General features: G+C 42.7%; 4 protein-coding genes across 4 annotated transcripts; all 4 read left to right on the plus strand.

Annotated features, from left to right (window-relative positions):
- Nucleotides 1–533: 533 nt before the first annotated feature.
- Nucleotides 534–5,081, plus strand: IL334_006266 (uncharacterized protein; the record flags this gene model as incomplete). The annotated part of the gene is made up of 20 exons (XM_062937970.1): nucleotides 534–605; nucleotides 734–788; nucleotides 909–966; nucleotides 1,033–1,076; nucleotides 1,177–1,293; nucleotides 1,426–1,571; nucleotides 1,643–1,703; nucleotides 1,781–1,842; nucleotides 1,905–1,969; nucleotides 2,040–2,179; nucleotides 2,247–2,294; nucleotides 2,390–2,527; nucleotides 2,586–2,678; nucleotides 2,739–2,771; nucleotides 2,835–2,948; nucleotides 3,015–3,148; nucleotides 3,199–3,244; nucleotides 3,296–3,397; nucleotides 3,456–3,605; nucleotides 3,661–5,081. 20 exons carry the CDS (start codon nucleotides 534–536, stop codon nucleotides 5,079–5,081), a joined length of 3,099 nt encoding a protein of 1,032 aa, XP_062794021.1.
- A 443-nt stretch (nucleotides 5,082–5,524) lies between these two features.
- IL334_006267 (uncharacterized protein) lies at nucleotides 5,525–7,361 on the plus strand (the record flags this gene model as incomplete). Its single annotated transcript, XM_062937971.1, has 3 exons — nucleotides 5,525–6,286; nucleotides 6,399–6,476; nucleotides 6,570–7,361. The coding sequence occupies 3 exons, from the start codon at nucleotides 5,525–5,527 to the stop codon at nucleotides 7,359–7,361; spliced, it is 1,632 nt and encodes a 543-aa protein (XP_062794022.1).
- A 1,283-nt stretch (nucleotides 7,362–8,644) lies between these two features.
- On the plus strand, nucleotides 8,645–10,965 carry IL334_006268 (uncharacterized protein; the record flags this gene model as incomplete). Its single annotated transcript, XM_062937972.1, has 9 exons — nucleotides 8,645–8,875; nucleotides 8,954–9,051; nucleotides 9,196–9,254; nucleotides 9,323–9,469; nucleotides 9,541–9,725; nucleotides 9,793–10,056; nucleotides 10,138–10,351; nucleotides 10,441–10,849; nucleotides 10,938–10,965. 9 exons carry the CDS (start codon nucleotides 8,645–8,647, stop codon nucleotides 10,963–10,965), a joined length of 1,635 nt encoding a protein of 544 aa, XP_062794023.1.
- A 1,865-nt stretch (nucleotides 10,966–12,830) lies between these two features.
- IL334_006269 (uncharacterized protein) lies at nucleotides 12,831–13,891 on the plus strand (the record flags this gene model as incomplete). The annotated part of the gene is made up of 3 exons (XM_062937973.1): nucleotides 12,831–12,997; nucleotides 13,068–13,232; nucleotides 13,297–13,891. The coding sequence occupies 3 exons, from the start codon at nucleotides 12,831–12,833 to the stop codon at nucleotides 13,889–13,891; spliced, it is 927 nt and encodes a 308-aa protein (XP_062794024.1).
- Nucleotides 13,892–14,191: the final 300 nt, after the last annotated feature.

The following is a 14,191-nucleotide window of genomic DNA, read 5'->3' on the forward strand; positions in this document are numbered from 1 at the left end:
GGCAAGCAACGGACCGATAAGATTAGAAGATATAACCCCGAATATGTTCTTACATATATAACCTGATTCCCCATGCTTTGTTTTTTGGTTTTGGTGCTCGTTTCTTTTGTAAATTGAATGATGGTCGATATTCTATCTCTATATTATGCATTTCAACGTTGATCATGAATGGAGTACAGGTGAAGGTTTCCGTCGGAAAGCTATACTGCACACCGCGGCGGCGAGCGAGTTTGTCATGATGATGATGATGATAACAATTAACATTTTTCGAAGATTTCTTGACTTGAATTTGGGGTATATGGGATCATCCCTTTGTATTGGGAGAAAATATCACTTATTGAGCACAATCACAACTAGGTGGGAACGCCGTGCAGTCAACAGAGGTATCACGGAATCACAACTCCTGCCTTATCTATTCGATCGACACAAAGATCCTAGGCTTTGTATTGTGGAGACTGAATTTTCTACCTCGGGATTGCGAGAAAGAGAGAACGAAAGCGTACGACGAGCAGTATAGGGAGAGGGCAGTCAATATGGCATACACATCGGGAGAAGCTACGCCTCTGCTAGGTCCTTCTGGACCTTCATCCAAGATCTTATCAGAGGTAAGTAGTATCTTTCACTCCTCTCTCTCTTTCTCTCTCTGACCAGATCGTATATCTCGTTCATGAAAATCAACAGAAACGGGAATGAAAGCTGATCCATTGTCGATATGTGTGATTCGTGAGAATAGACGCAAGTGTATCCTCTAATACATCTAATACGCGTAGACATAATGGCTCATATAGGTAGGTATATCTCTTAATCATCTGCCCACTCGAGCTTTAGCCATCTTCGTTTTGGTCATTATTCGACCTTTCATAAATTGGGAAATAGGAAAGTCAAGCTGATATCAATCGAATTCACAGACGCACCTTTGACTTATGAGCAATTACTAGCTCCAGAATCAACTTATACTATAGTCAGGTGCGTACAATTCGACCAACATCACCGGGTGCAAGGGAGATAGCTGATATCATCATGAGGAATTAGACCTTTGACTGAAAAGTATCTGGAATTGCAAAACCAAGCTACAGGTGAGTTGATTTTTTCATATCTGTTTACACAGCATAAAAGGACCAATGGCCGATCCAAATACTAACTCATTTCTTCTCTTTACCAAAAAAACAACAATAGTGTTCTGCTTTTTGCTTAACAAAGTTCAGTTCACAAGAGATTCGGCTCAACTTTCGATATCAACATTATCAACTGCTCGTGCGAATTTATGTGAAATTTTAGCCATCCGTGTTTTGAGTGAGTCACTTCTCTCCCTCTTCAGCTTCAGGACCCCGGCGTAATGTAGTGGATTTAGCCATATCTTTTTCGATCCGCATCTCCACTCTTCTCCCATCGCCGAGCTGACCTGGTAATGCGCCAATCATACAGGAGGATGGTCAGAACGTAGTTTACTCCTTGCAACGGTGCTGTTAACACCTTGGGCATTATTTCAAGGCGCGTCTGAACAAGTCATAGAAAGAGCAAGGGAAGAAGGTGATGATGAGCTCTTGACTCAGGGGGGAAACGCATTAGAAGTGAGCTATCATCTTCTTTCTTCAATTCCCGCAAAGAGAAGTTTGAGCTTATCAAGGAGAACGCCTTATAGATGGCGATTATAAGTGGTTCGAAAAGGTTCATCAGAAGTCCTTCTTGTCAAAAAGTGATAGGTAAGTCCCTGAGCTATCAGCTACCAAAAGTACATATTGACACAATGGACTGGAAAGCTGACACTCAAATGCTGTAGAGGGTATATGGACAGGTAGAATAATATATTCTGCCTTGAACGCCCATGCACTGATAGCAGATGTAAGCTTCTCTGTCTGTCACATCTGTTCAAGCAAACAAAGCTGACTGACGGTCTGCTTCAGAACTATAAGAAGAAGCCCATCCAGATGTATAACCCACATAAAGCACCCTTATTGGACCACTATCGGTAAGTCCACAGTCGCCCAAAATCGCTTTCACATATTGCTTCGACTGACTATCCTACACGTATCGTTCAGATTGAAGGTCCCCCGAGTTCGGTCAATGATGGAATATATGAACTTTCTGGTATTATTTACGCTATATGTAATAGCTATAGAAGGTCTGCAGGAAGATCGATTAAACGGAAGGGAAGTTTGTTTCATCATATACGCTTTGGGTGAGATCGCATCTTCCTTGCTCCCGTTGAGTTAAGTGTAATCAGCTAATGCTTGACGGAATATTAGCATTCTCGCTGGATAAGTTGGCTGCTATAAGGGAACACGGTCTGAAGGGTATGTTATATGTTTCTTCTCTGTAGTCCTGACCCGATAGCTGTGGAATGCGAATATTACTCGTGAATAACGCTGATCCCGCAATCTCGTCATAGTGTTCAGCAGCAGTTTAGTCAACGGCTTCGACCTACTATTCATGTTGATATATGCCGTGTACCTTGGAGCAAGAACGTATGGATTCCATTATAATGATCAATCTGCTTTAGAGTTAGGCTCAGACTGGCTGGCTATTGGTGAGTCCTACTGCATGATCGACTCCAATGTGGTGGGTAGCTGAAGCGGATTGGCTAGGTGCTGTGCTGATCTTTCCTCGGTTGGCTTTTGTCACTTTGGCGAATAACTTGATGGTCCTGAGTATAAGATCGATGTTGACTGAGTTCTTCTGTAAGCTATAGTGATGCGCACGTTGGGACGTATATCCTTGATAGCTAATGCGTATCTTAGTCTTGATGAGCGTCGGCTTTTTCTGTTTCTTGGGTGAGTTTGCTCACCCCACCTCTTCCGCGAGAACGCAAGACTAAGTAGGCATCTGGTTTGCAGGATTTCTTTATGCCCTGTTCACTCTAGGTCAAGGCCGTTTCGCTCTGTCACAAATTGGCTGGTGGTTGTTGGAAGTGTATTTTGGATTAGATGCTTCAGGATTTGAACATGCTCGTGAGTGAACCTATACCGGTGTATACAAAGCCTATAATCATGTGACTGATTCTGTCTTCTCCGTAGACGTTTTCCATCCCTTTCTTGGTCCTGTCTTGATGGTCTCATACGCCCTTTTGTCAAACACTCTACTATTGACTGTACTAGTCGCCATCTTGGGTAACACATTCGCAACGATTAATGCAGACGCAGCTGCAGAGGTGAGCTTTTCTGTAAATTCAAGCAAGAAATTAAGTTGACTTGCAAGCAGTCCATGTTTAGGAAAGCCGTCTCAACACTTGAAGGTGTCAAAGCCGGTAAGTCGGAGATTTCCTGCAATTATCCATGTAGCTGACTCAATCGATCAGACGCTGTTTTCAGTTATCAGCTACCGTTTAACCTTGTTGCTGTGGTGGTGATGTGGCCGATGAGCTATATCCTCGGCCCAAGATGGTTTCATAAAGTCAATGGTGAGCATGAGCACGTAATCACAATGTACAGGCCGAGGCTGACTGGTTGAACCTGCAGTATTCATGATCCGAGTGACCAGTTTACCCGTGCTCTTAGCTATTGCTCTGTACGAAAGACAATCATTCCGCGAGCAATCACTGATGGAGCAGTTTGGAGATTTCGCTGAAAAATACGTGGGCAGTTTACCTCGACGCATCAAAGCAGCAGGTAAGTAACGAGCTTAGTCAGGCTGATCGTTGTCAGCTGACTCCATCTCCTGCAGCCGGATTCGACAATTTTGGAAACAGGCGAGATATCGAAAGCGTGTTTGAAATTGAGCGAGAAGTAGGAGACTTCTATAAAGGCTGGGAAGATGACGTGTTCGAAGAATCCGATTTCCAGCTTCCTCCAGCTGCGGGCGACGAAACGTCTTCATCAGATGAAGATGAAATCCACAAATACTCGAATAAAGACACACCGAAGAAATATGATCCTGCCCAACATCAAAATGCTACCACTCCGACCAGGTTGATGTTTGCTGATTCTGCAACTATGACAGCTTCACCTTCAAGATTAGAACATGGTGTAGAGACTGATCAACAATCATCTTCGATGGATGGAGTGCCTACTCCTAGACCAAGAAGAAGTTCGATGCCTTCAGCTCCAAGATCACCGAATATCGATATTCGGCCTCAGGCTCAACTTCAATTACCTCTTAATAGACCAAGAAGGAACTCCTCAATGCACGGACCAAGTCCTTTAGCTCAATTGTTCATGAGTCCAGATACGGAAAGGATGTATCATGGTCGAAGAAATTCAATGGCTGGATTGGCTTTAAGTACGTCACATCCTACACTAAGCTCAATGCTTAATCCCAATCGAAAACAACGACAACATACTAGATCGGGATCACTATCGCAACCACAACCTGAATCAGCTCAATCTCAGCCTCAGTCTCAACAGGATAATCAGGTTTTGGGTGAAGGTGATATAGGTCATAAAGTGGCTGCTAGATTGAAATCAAATTTACCAAAACCTTCTTTTGCGCCGATATTGGAAAGTAGACAAGCTTCTTTTAGCGGTATACATAACAACAATAATGATGATAAGAGTAATACAGATGAACGTAATTCCGAAGGATCAAGAACGCCAACGCCAAGTAAAATACCACTCTCAGCAACTCCCAGCTCCGACTCGAAGAAGAAAGATGAACTAGGTACTGGCTCTGATACTCTACTGGAAAGTGCAGCTACTATCAAAAGTAACAAAAGTGTTCCATTTCCAGAAATGAAACGGTCCGCTTCACCTTTACCTTCACCTTCACTCTCGACCGCAACGCCCACCCCAACATCAGCGATGACTGGTAAATCAGTCAGGTTTCCAGGTTCACCTTTGGTCACACCAGGAAACTCAAGATCAACAAGTCCTTCTCCATCATCTTCACAATTATTACGTATTCCATCATCGTCATCTGGGATAGATACGCTGAAAGCACCGAAATCGCCCAGATCTGGCATAGTGAAAGCTAGTCAAGTTGAAGCTATGCAATTGAATAGACCAGAAGAAGAAAGACAATTGGAAATAGGTATGGATAAAAGATTGGATGGTATGGAAAGGAGACAAAAGAGAATAGAAGAGATGTTGGAGAGATTGTGTAGAGGTTTAGGTGAAGGGAAGGAAAGAGATGCTTCGAAAGGTAGATAAGAATAGCACGGACGGTGCCAGCGTCTGATACTGTAGAAGGAAGATATGGAGGACGTTTTTGCTTTCTCCGCTTTCCTTGTTATCGCTGTTATAACTATTCACGCCATAATGCATTGTTGTATATATCATCCCCCTTCTTCGTCAACAATGCTGCTGCATGCGATGTCTTTTGCATGCCTTGATCACCTCCTTAGTTGTTAGGCGCGAGAAGGGAGAAAAGCAGATCTATCTCAGATCTGATATCACTAAACAAAATCAAAACACGCGCCAGGATGTCAGATAAGAATGAATACCTCATATCTCAGCTATATCATAAACCGACTACATCCACTACGTTTCGTCAACTACGATCTTGACACACTGCTTTGTTCATGAATTAGTATCTGCACACTCGGATTTCTCACCCGCTTCCTCTGCGGAAAAAAGCGGTCCTTTCACCAATTATGGTAGATCATGGTCGTCAATCAGAAGTGGACCCATCATCAACTCTTCCTCGCTTGTTTCACTCGAGGTCAAATGAGGTTGAGGATGGTCAATCGACAAATCCAATGGAAGATCTTTCGAAGAAAGACTTATTGGCGCATGCTGAAGTTGATTCACCCTCCTCAGTTCCCCTGATCCGCATGAACACCGACAACGAAAATAATCACGACAACAACAATAATATCGTAAATTCAACTTCTACTGCCACGCCAATGCATCCTCAAGCTACGAGGTTATACAAGAGAAGATTTTTCGCTCTTGCACAATTATCATTATTGAACATAATAGTATCATGGTGTTGGTTAACGTTCGCATCATTATCAAAAACATCTGCAACATTCTTTGATGTATCTGAAAGTGCTATCAATTGGTTATCAACAGGGTTTTTATTTGCTTTTGTAATAGCATCACCCATCACATTATATTCACTGAATAAAAAAGGTTGTAAATATTCAATGATAATAGCATCGATCTTACTACTATTGGGAAGTTGGATAAGATATATTGGAACTAGATTACCTGAAAATTCTAGTTCTAATTCTAATCCTGATTCGTCAATAAAACGCAGATTTGGAATGGTCCTGTTTGGTCAGATCATTATTGGTTTTGCACAACCTTTTGTCCTTTCTGCTCCGACAAGATTAAGTCATCAGTGGTTTAGCGAAAAAGGTAGAATAACAGCTACTGCTTTAGCTAGTTTATGTAATCCCCTTGGAGGTGCTGTGAGTTTCATTCTTCCTTATTCCAATCTTCATTTTCCACCCCATATCTCGACCGTTTTATCTTGAACGTGGAATACAGGTCAGCTAATGTCCCCCTTGACCCGTGGTACAGCTCGGTCAATTGATTGGTCCATTCATGGCTGATTCTCCTGAACAAGTTCCCAATCTGGTATTATACGTTGCTATTATTGTGAGTTTATCTATATCTTCACTAAAAATATAGATACATTATACCATACTTTCTTCTATGTCTACAACCTGACGTTGTCTCGCTTTTCCGCAGACCACAGTCATCACAGTCCCAACAATCTTCATTCCAGCCGGCCCGCCAATTCCACCCACTACAACGCCGTTCCAAGATACCAAAATAGATATGAAGACAATACGATCTCTATTCTCCAACTTGACATTTCACTTGATAGCTTGGCCATTCATAATATACGTCGCAGCATTCAATTCGACGTCATCTCTTCTAAATCAGATTCTTGGACCATATGGATTATCAGAAGATCAAGCAGGTATTGATGGAGCCGTCATGATCGTCGTAGGACTATTGGCATCTGCAATCGCATCACCGATATTAGATCATTACAAATTAATTAGATTGACAGCAATCAAGATTCTGGTGATCACAATATCAGTCATGTACATAGCATTCATCTATATACCTAAAACGAAAAATTTAATCGGTCCAGCTATAATCTCAGCTATAATAGGATCAAGTTCATTCATCTTATTACCTCTGGCATTGGAATTATTAGCAGATGTCACATGGCCTATTGGACCTGAAGTCTCTTCTACGATCTGTTGGTCATTATCTCAATTAGCAGGTGGTATTTTATTGGTTTCAATGTCAGCGTTAAAAGGTGGGATGAAGAATGAACCGGATAATTCAATGTTCAGATCATTAGTCTTACAAGGTGTACTATGCTGTATAGCAGCTCCATTACCTCTGTGTCTAGGTTTATGGGGAACTGGAAAACGTAAAAGAGATTCTAAAGGTGATATCAGTACCGATCCGAGTACAGAAGGAAATGAAGAAATTCGATTGGGAACGGGTGCTATGACCGCCTAATTCGATGAATGATGTTTGATCTAGCGAGGTGAAATCATACTTTCAATTTTCAGTGTTTTGGACAACTGGACATTCGACGGTGTGTACGGAGACTTAGACGATCAAATCTGGGGAAACGATTTACACCGTTTGTAATATATTTAGTAGATACCGTAATATTCGTCATAATATCAAAGCTCACATTGCATATAATCAAGATGTCGAGATCGTTAGGCCATCTTGAGCTGAGGAACGAGTGTCATCTTCACCCCAATAGGTCAGAATATGCATCTTTGATGCGTGGGATGCCTTGCACACCGTAAAGAGCTTCTATTGATCTTGTCAGTAGTCTGTTATCAGATGACCACTTCATCTAACCACACCGGGCCGTAGTGGATCGGGATGAAGTAGGTTGATATGATCCCCCTCCGTTCAATGGACAATTTGCGTTGTATAGATCCATCGCAACAACATCTCACCGTTGATCAAGGGCTCTCATGCGAGTACTGTATGTACGACAATATCACTAAAAGTCTTCTCTCTGTTCCATCAGCTGTATCCTCCTGTGAAGCGATAGTGGCCAAGAGTGTGAAAATAGTTCCAAGTGGATATCTCGAGCTTTTTGCCCTGCCAAGACAGCGCTAAACTCCTGCGGCCCGGAAACAGAAAGCTAACTTGATACAAGCTTAAATTATCTTTTCAAATAACGGTATTACTGTGGTTATCTGAGCCGATATTCCTAAAATCAGCGCCTACCTGTAGAAGGAAGAACGTCAGAACGAATATCTCGTTTTGCTCTTATAGGTAGAATCGGGTAAAGCGCTAATTTCCTGTGGCTTGAACTAACAAAAAGAATATCGTTTCATCAATAATGTGTCACAGGTACGATCCTATCTCAAAGACCAGAACAAGGTGCAAACTCTGTGACATGAGCGAGGCCGCGGTGATCCCCTTGCTGAGCGGCTTGAGTGAGGAAAGACCTTGCCCCACTTGATGCCGGGGGTATAGTCGGGCAATCCTCCTAGAGTCTTTCTACCTTTCCCTCTTCGATTGGATGCTCCTTCACCATTGTTAAGATGTGGGCGGTGGCGGCCCGGATGGGTCCCCCACACCATCTGCGGGGCGAAGATAAACCGTCAACGGATCAAGATCAATATAATCTACCAGCTTGTCGAGGTATCACCAATCTTATTGTTCAAGGAACAAGCCAAATATACGTATATATACATGTGTTATTTTCTCTCGTGACCCTTCGAAATACCTGTCACTGCTCGTCAAATTGGAAGAAAGGGTTTACTGCCAGGATGACAACTAGACTTGAAGATGATAAACCAGTCATCGATCATGTTGACGACGTGAATGCCTCAAACCAAATATCAGAATTAGAGAATGGTCGAAAGAAGAAAACTGCAAATAGACAATTAGACGAAGCTCAAGAGATTCTGGCTAGAGCAGGTCATGTAGAATATACAGATGAAGACAATAAGAGGGTATTGAGAAAAATCGATATTTTCGTTTGTATTCCTATGTGTATTGTGAGTGTCCAAATCCATGTACTTTGTGCCTCGGTGGTCATTGATAGCTGATTGTGGAGCCATTGATGCCTCGATCAGGTGTACTGCATTCAACAATTGGATAAAGGTGCTGTTGCTCAAGGTGCCGTATTCGATTTGAGAGAATCTACGGGACTGAAAGGTTCTCAATACAGTTGGTAAGCTTGACTGAAAGGGTTCTATTCCTTTATGAAAGCAGACGTTGACAGTGGGATACTTGGATAGGCTTAATTCGGTCGTGTGAGTTTTGTCACTGAGACTGGACACTTGAACAGACCTTTGCTAATTCACTCGCTCATCAGCTACATCTCTCAACTAATCTGCCAACCTCTGTCATCATATGCTCTCGTTGTTTTCCCGGGTAAGTATCCCCGTTGACAGGAACCTAGTTATTCTAACGTCGATCGCTGATTCCATCCTTTTTCACAGTCAAATACTGGGTTATGTTCAATTTCATCGCTTGGTCGGTCGTCACCATTTGCAGTGCCGCAGCGACCAACTTTACTGGTCTATTGATCGCTCGACTGCTACTGGGTGCCTTTGAAGCTACCATCCTACCTTCTTTTGTTTTCATTAGTGAGTATATTGAGCCGTCGATTCCCTCGTGTCACTCCAAGCACTACTCAACTGACAGCTATACTGTTCAGCTCAAATGTGGTGGACTCGAAGAGAACAATCTTACCGAACAGTCGCATATCAAATTGCCAATTCACTTGCATCGTTATTCGGTCCATTATTAGCATTTGGTGTTGGACATGTTCACACTGGAATTAAACCGTATCAAGGTATTTTCATCTGTATGGGCGGTTTATCGTTAGCTTTAGTCCCTCTTGTAAGTCATCTTCCAATTAATACACGTTGTTTCTGTCACCTCATTATTGATATAAGAATTTCAAAAGGTATGGTATCTTCTGCCTAATTCACCTACTACGGCTAAATTCTTGAGGAACGGCGATGATCGACTGATCGCTTTGGAGAGATTGAAAGAGAATCAAACTGGAACCAAGTCATCCACTTGGAAATGGAATCAAGTTTGGGAAACATACAGGGATCCAAAAACGTATATGTGGGCAGCCATGTATATTTGTACTTCTACGCCATCTGGTGGTATTGGGTCTTTCTCAGGTTTGATCTTGAAAGGTTTCAAATTCGATTCTTTCCAGGTAAGCGGGAGTTTCTTGTACTGCCATCAGTAATAATGATGACCAGAATATGTATGCTAATGTCAACAACTCATTTATCAGACCACCTTAATGCACATGCCAACAGGAGTGATAGGAATACTCACTCTCTTCATCGGTATTTGGGCTACCAATAAATGGAAGACTAGATGGCTCGTAATCCTGATTATCACTCTCGCTCCAATTGCCGGTGCGGCTGCAATCTGCAATCTTCCAAGAACTAATATTCCTGGATTGATGACTTCTTTCTATATCGCTTATATCCTGGCTGGGATCCGTGAGTACACTATTCATTTTCTCCTAAAAGTCTAAGGCCATGGCTATTCCAAGACGTCGAAGCTGATTGTAATGATGAATATCACGTAGAGCCATTGTTATACTCGTGGGCAAATTTAAACGCTGCTGGAACTACTAAACGAGTGGTAACATTTTCGACAATGTTCGTTTTTCAATGTGCAGGTAATATCATTGGTCCTCAAGTATACTTTGAACGTGAAGCACCCTACTACTATACCGGTTTATACGTGGATATAGGCTGTTGGTCAGTTCTCATATTATTGATTATAGCCATGAGGTTTTATTTGGCCCATTTGAACCGAAAACAAGCTGTCAAACGTGCTTCTTTGGGAATGCCATCAGAATTAGAAGATATGTCAATCATGACTACTGAAGAAGCCAAAGCATATAAAATCAAATTGACAGAACATATGAAAGCCCACGGATTGGATGAAGCGAAATTGTACGAGAATGCCTTTGACGACATGACTGATTTCGAGTAAGTCGATATCCCTTTTACTCCTTCTTTGATCCGTGTGTCTTACTGGTGAGGAATAGTAATTCTGATGTTGGGTTTGATTTTTTAGAAACCCCGCGTTCATTTACGTCATCTAAGAGTTTCAGGTGTTTGATGCTTCCACCCCAGATGCGTTTCTGGGGGAAAATGGGATTATGTGAGGATAAGATGTATGTTCAACGGGTTAGTAAAATTATATGTAATGACAGTCCCGTGAAGATCCTTGCGGAAAATCTCCATGCCGGACTGTGGAATGTGTGATGCATGTATGATGCGTGATCGGTTTCTGTGGGCTGAATGCTTTTGACTGCGAATGCGTGTTGTGAGGCAAAGACAAAAGATAAGATAAGTTGTTTCGTGAGAATGTCCAATGGATCCGCAGTTCTCAAGGTCATGTCTTCCAATGGTATCTTTGCTCTCCTCTCATTGCTGCAATTCGCCACAACCAACTCGTTAGACCAGGAAACGGACTACGACTGATTCTTGATTGATGAGCACGTTATCGCTTCGGAGCGGTAGTATAAGAGCTGATCACCCCGGAAATCATAAGACATCCGCAAGCAGTGATTTTGTGGGATGAATGCCGTAAACTGGGATATTTTAGTTTCGATCATCCCGATAAAGTAATCTGTAGTTTTGTTGCTTGAAAACTATGGAAAACCAAACGCCACCAACCGGGTTCTTTTTCCATGGCATGACGTAGCTTATGGTGATGTTGTCATTTCACGATCTCAAAATAACGAGAGTATGGTTTGAACATTGGGAGATACGAAATCACATGGGTAGCACAAGGAAATCATGTTTGGAAAATATCATTCACCTACTGCTACTACTACTACTACTACTACTACTACTGGGACATGCATCTCATGAAAGAAACACCTGTGACGGTATCTCATTTGTGGGATATGACGAATCAAGATGTCAACATACGGCTTCAGTTTGTAAAAAACACCGATCATCAGCTATCTGTCGATTTGGTAAGTAACTCATGCTTCCCGCGTTCTGAAATCATACCGTAAAAACGCCTTTCCTTCTTCCCGGATATTACCTGATAAAACGATTTGCATGTGTTCCTCTTCTCTCGTCTTTTCCCTTCCGGCCCTGTATAGGATAAAACCGCTTCAGAAAATAGATTGATTAGATTAATTTAACTTGGATGATTGATAAAGAAACACCGTTTGAACCAGTATTTTGGCTCCATTTGTTACCCCAAATAGATATTTACATGTACAAACGATAACGTATTTTTTGGCTTGGTGGGGCACCTGAATCTCAATGTTTTACGGGACAGTTATCGATCGGAACAAAGTTGTCCATTCATCGTCGTTGTTATAAGGGGAGATTTGGTTAACCTATTCATACTCGTTCTCCTCTCTCCCCCAGACGTAATCAGTTAATTTTAGAAAAGAGGAAGGGGATTTGATAATATGTCACCGGATCATCCGGTACCAATTCCTTAAGAAACACTTTAATTCCAACTAACCATTTCTAGAGATTTGACAATCCCTTAATCGGTGAATGCTTAATTCCCTCATCAAGTTCTTTGTATTTCTTGAGAATATGTCATATGTTTTAACACTTATTTTCGGGGGTTAGAAGCTAATGTGAGTGAGATAATCGTACGACTTGACTTTTCCTGCTTCATTTAATTTAGAGTAACTAAATGACAATGAAAAGTCAGATCGTACGATTCAAAGTACGTAGGTGGCGGATACAAGGGGAAAGGGTATCCCAAGGAGGAAAGAATGTAAAGCTACATGGTGATGAGTAACCATTTCGGGGTTACATACCGAGTTGTAACATTGGCCGACTTCCCCAGATCAACACATATATAAGGACATCTATCAATCCTCTTCTCGATCTTTCCCTCCTCACCAACATTAATCTCATCTCTACAGTTTAACCACTTCAACTTCTTTAGATTCCTTTTAACCAACCCAATCAATCAACTTTATTCACAATGAAGACTGCCGCCATTGCCGCCCTCGCCACCATCGGTGCCGTCACCGCTATGCCATCATCATACGCTTCTTTCAAGAAGGCTCTCACCCGACGAGCTGATGGTCCCACCGACACTCAAGTCTTGCAATACGCTTTGACTTTGGAGAACCTCGAGAAGACCCTTTAGTGAGTACCACTTTCAATCCAGCAAGTCTTCCACTTTATACTGATTCATTCCTTTCCTTCTTTTCTTCAGCGCCGATGCCTTATCTCAATTTGATGATGCCGCTTTCGAAGCTGCCGGTTACCCAAGTTGGGTCAGAGGTCGATACGAACAAATCGCTGGACACGAATCAGACCATGTATCTTTACTCTCTGGAGCTTTAGGTAACGCTTCCGTTGCTGCCTGTGAATACAAGTTGTGAGTCTAATTCTCTCTTGAACAATAATCCAGAGAATACTCAGCTAACCTTTCGTTCTTCCAGCCCTTACACCGATGTCAAATCTTTCGTCGGCCTCGCTACCGTAATCGAGAATGTCGGTGTTTCCGCATACGCCGGTGCCGCTCAATATATCACCGACAAGACCTACTTGACCGTTGCTGCTGTCATCTTGTCCACCGAAGCCCGACACCAAGCTTGGGAGTCTTCCGCTGTTGGTCACACCAACCCATGGGGATCAGCTTATGACACCCCTCTCGGCCTCAACATGGTCTACACCCTTGCTTCAGCATTCATCACCTCATGTCCTGACTCCAACGCTGCCCTCCCCGTCAAGGCATACCCCACCCTTACCGTCGGTGAAGGTGCTCCCGGATCCACCGTACAATTCACCTTCGATGACTCACACTCCGCCACCAACTATGCCGTCTTCTACGAGGGTCTCGGTGCCACTGCTGTTGCCCTTGACGAGAACGACATGGCCACCATCCCCGAGGGTCTCCAAGGTTACTACTACGTCGTCATCTCCACCTCATCTGACCCCATGGGTGTATCAGACGACAACATCGTTGCCGGTCCTGCCATTGGCTCTTGCCCATTCGGCGCTGACGTCGCCAACCCTGCCTTCACCGGTATGTAAGAAGTTTTAGCATCATGAACATTGGTGTTATTAGAGGTGTTTTATCTTGAAATCGTAAGAAGTAAAGTAAAAGTAAATATGGACAATGCATATTGCAGTCAGTAGTAGTATTTTATAATCGATAGTTCAGAATGTATCAAATATTCTTATAGTCTGTTCCAAGCCTAATAAGTGTATAGGTCTGCGTTCAGCAGAGCAATATCCGCCTCTGGTTCTGTCGCCTCACTGAACCTCACCTCAGGGCAGTTTCATGTTATGCTCGAGCATCTATGAGCTAAATTGACTGACACTGACGTTTTC

The sequence above is a fragment of the Kwoniella shivajii genome, chromosome 8 (genome assembly GCF_035658355.1).
Source record: "Kwoniella shivajii chromosome 8, complete sequence".
Lineage (NCBI taxonomy): Eukaryota > Fungi > Basidiomycota > Tremellomycetes > Tremellales > Cryptococcaceae > Kwoniella > Kwoniella shivajii.